Source organism: Lathyrus oleraceus, chromosome 3 (genome assembly GCF_024323335.1).
Source record: "Lathyrus oleraceus cultivar Zhongwan6 chromosome 3, CAAS_Psat_ZW6_1.0, whole genome shotgun sequence".
Taxonomy (NCBI): Eukaryota; Viridiplantae; Streptophyta; class Magnoliopsida; order Fabales; family Fabaceae; genus Lathyrus; species Lathyrus oleraceus.
In genome coordinates, this window is record NC_066581.1 from 306456601 (window position 1) to 306459369 (window position 2769).

The 2769-nt window shown below is 30.4% G+C and overlaps 1 protein-coding gene across 1 annotated transcript; it reads right to left on the reverse strand.

Annotated features, from left to right (window-relative positions):
• Positions 1 to 1183: 1183 nt before the first annotated feature.
• On the reverse strand, positions 1184 to 2156 carry LOC127127291 (uncharacterized). Its single transcript, XM_051056444.1, has 2 exons — positions 1892 to 2156; positions 1184 to 1749 (listed from the first exon to the last, which is right to left on the reverse strand). The coding sequence occupies exons 1-2, from the start codon at positions 2054 to 2056 to the stop codon at positions 1237 to 1239; spliced, it is 678 nt and encodes a 225-aa protein (XP_050912401.1). The 5' UTR covers positions 2057 to 2156; the 3' UTR covers positions 1184 to 1236.
• Between the last annotated feature and the right edge of the window lie 613 nt (positions 2157 to 2769).

Below are 2769 nucleotides of genomic sequence, written 5' to 3' on the forward strand. Positions count from 1 at the left end.
AATAAAGTTAATTAAAATATAATAAACTAAATTAAAATAAATACATGTAGGAGAGTAGAATATCCACCAAGCTGCTTACAACTAAAAATAGAAGCATTTCCGAGATATCTATGGAGGGTAACCAACGCAACTGTTCCCCAACTGTATCTCAAACATCTCTCCAAGTCCGTAAATAGTAAGAGGTATCGTGTCTCGGCAAACATAAAGGTCTTGTCGACAAAAATTGTGGAACCCACCAACATCAACATATACGCTCTAGTCTCAAATGCCCATCTAGAAGTTGCTCTATGATCTTTGAATAAATCTTATAACTAATCCAACTTATAGTAAGAATCCCTACAACTACGGGCATGTGCTTATGCCTCACTCCGTGACACTCCTAAGTAATCAACAACAAGTTCAACAACTGACTCTTCAGTGAGATCTTGAGGGCTCCAAAACACTCCCCTTATGGCCAAGTGAAGCAGACAAGAGACGTCGTCCAGAGTAATGCTCATCTCACCAAACAACATGTGAAATAAATGTCTCTAGAAGTCATCTCTCTACGACAAGTTTGTGTCTATCTTCGTCAAACTCGTGAAAACCGAAATACTTACTGAATTTGTTCTGGTGATAAATATGAATCGGAAGATTTGAAAAATGAGTTCCGATTTGCAACGAGAGAATGTGTGTTTTTGAGCGATAGTGATATAAAAATGATTTTTTTTTAAATATAACTTATTTATACGAGGACATTTTGATCAAAAAAGTTATAATGTAGGATAGAAAAATAATTGATAGGGTATAAGATAAAATTTTGATGTAGCCATTAAAAAAGGCTAGTCCGCATGAAGTATCATAGCTCTAATTCACTCACCATTTTAGTTTTCTTTTCTTTAATACAATATCAAAATCTACCCACTTCTTAAGTATAAACTTCTAGACCAATCATCAATCTTAAATATTAGAAATTGATTAACATAACAATTGAAATTTAATGAAAATCCAACCATAGTTCTTATTCTAACATCTTAGTGTTTTGATAGTAAACATATTTTATGTGAAATATTAGATTCAAATTTAAATATATATATCAATCACAATCAATTGATCATAATCGTTTCAATAACATCTATCTTTAATATTAGTCATTTCTAAAACCACACATATAACTAATTGTTATTTTTTGAGATTATATAAATAGTTTACATAAAAACTAAACCTCTATACTAATAATAATAATTTGCTTATTATAGTTCATTTTACATTGTTACATCGTTTCTGACTATGTGGAATTTTAGGGACATAATCAAACTCATGCAACAAACAAACCAAAGCTATGCAAGCTAAAAACACAAGCACAGGACCTAACATCCAAAGCATCAAAGGAATGGCAACACAAAATATTCTATTCCCAACAAAAGCTAAGGTAAACCCTTTTTCTAACACACTTTGTGTGTAACCACCGGACAAAAAATCTCCATAAGCATTCATCAAAAAATTTGCATCAATTAGAAACCCTATGGCCATTGAGCTGCATAAGAAACTAATCAACAAACAAATTGATGCTGAACCATATTTCAAAAGGAAGATTTTATCCGATTTCGAACCGAAAAATTCACTTGTAAAGAGATGACTTGCATTGAAAGCATTGTTGTTCAAAGCTGCCAAAGCCATGTTTACAAGAATTGTTATAGTTGCTGTGAGAATTGTCGCCATAAGAGTGTTCCTCAAGCTTTGTACACATAGCATAGCCTTTTTATCATCACCCTGCACGATATGCACGTCACAAACCAAATCAATTCTCGAGACAAAATCAATTATATTAAAACACATTTAAACATGTAAAAATCTATATACATAATACACTTCTCGAATAAATTGTCTCATTCAAAATCGAAACCAAACATACCTGATCTAAATTGAGACCCCAAGTGTTCCTCCTTAACCTATCAATTCCATAAGTTGTGCGTGAAGGTTTGTTCTTGATGGTGTAGAAGAGAAAAGCATGGTAAACTATTGTAATGAAAAGGCTCAAAGGGACTAAAATGGTATCCAAATAAACACCTTCTCCCATCTTATTCCTTAGTGATGAAGCAAGAAAAAAAGAACCTTATTTAGGCCTTAAGGGTTGGTTTGGTTGGTATAACCTTAAATGAAATTCGATGCCTTCTTATAATGGACTAGAGTGCAATGGAAAGTTGGCATGATGTATAATAATAAAATGAATAGTGTGTGACATAATGTTTTTTAATTGTAGCTAGTGCTATACAACCATTTTTTTTTGTTATGTAGTGGAAATTATACAATGGACATTAAATTTGGCGTGGGGTTTGAGTCACAACTCATACGTAACTTGTGTGTGTATTGTTTAAGTTAAATTAGGTTCATGAAAAGGAGCACGTTGTATAAAGATGTGTGCATTGTTTAATTTAAATTAGGTTTAGTTAGGTATTTAATCTCATATATATATATATATATATATATAATATATATATATATATATATATATATATATATATATATATATATATATATATATATATATATATATATATATATATATATATATATATATATATATATATATATATTACACTCGTATTAAATTATTACACCGTCACATTGACAATAAAATGATATTTTCACAATTTCACTAGTAGAGTTTCTTTCGTGTGAAAAAATTGTATAGTTACTATAAAATGATAGTTAACTAATAAGTAAAATTAGATATAAGTTACATAAGTTATATAAGCAGCCAACCGCCTATCAATATCTAAAGGTGTTTGG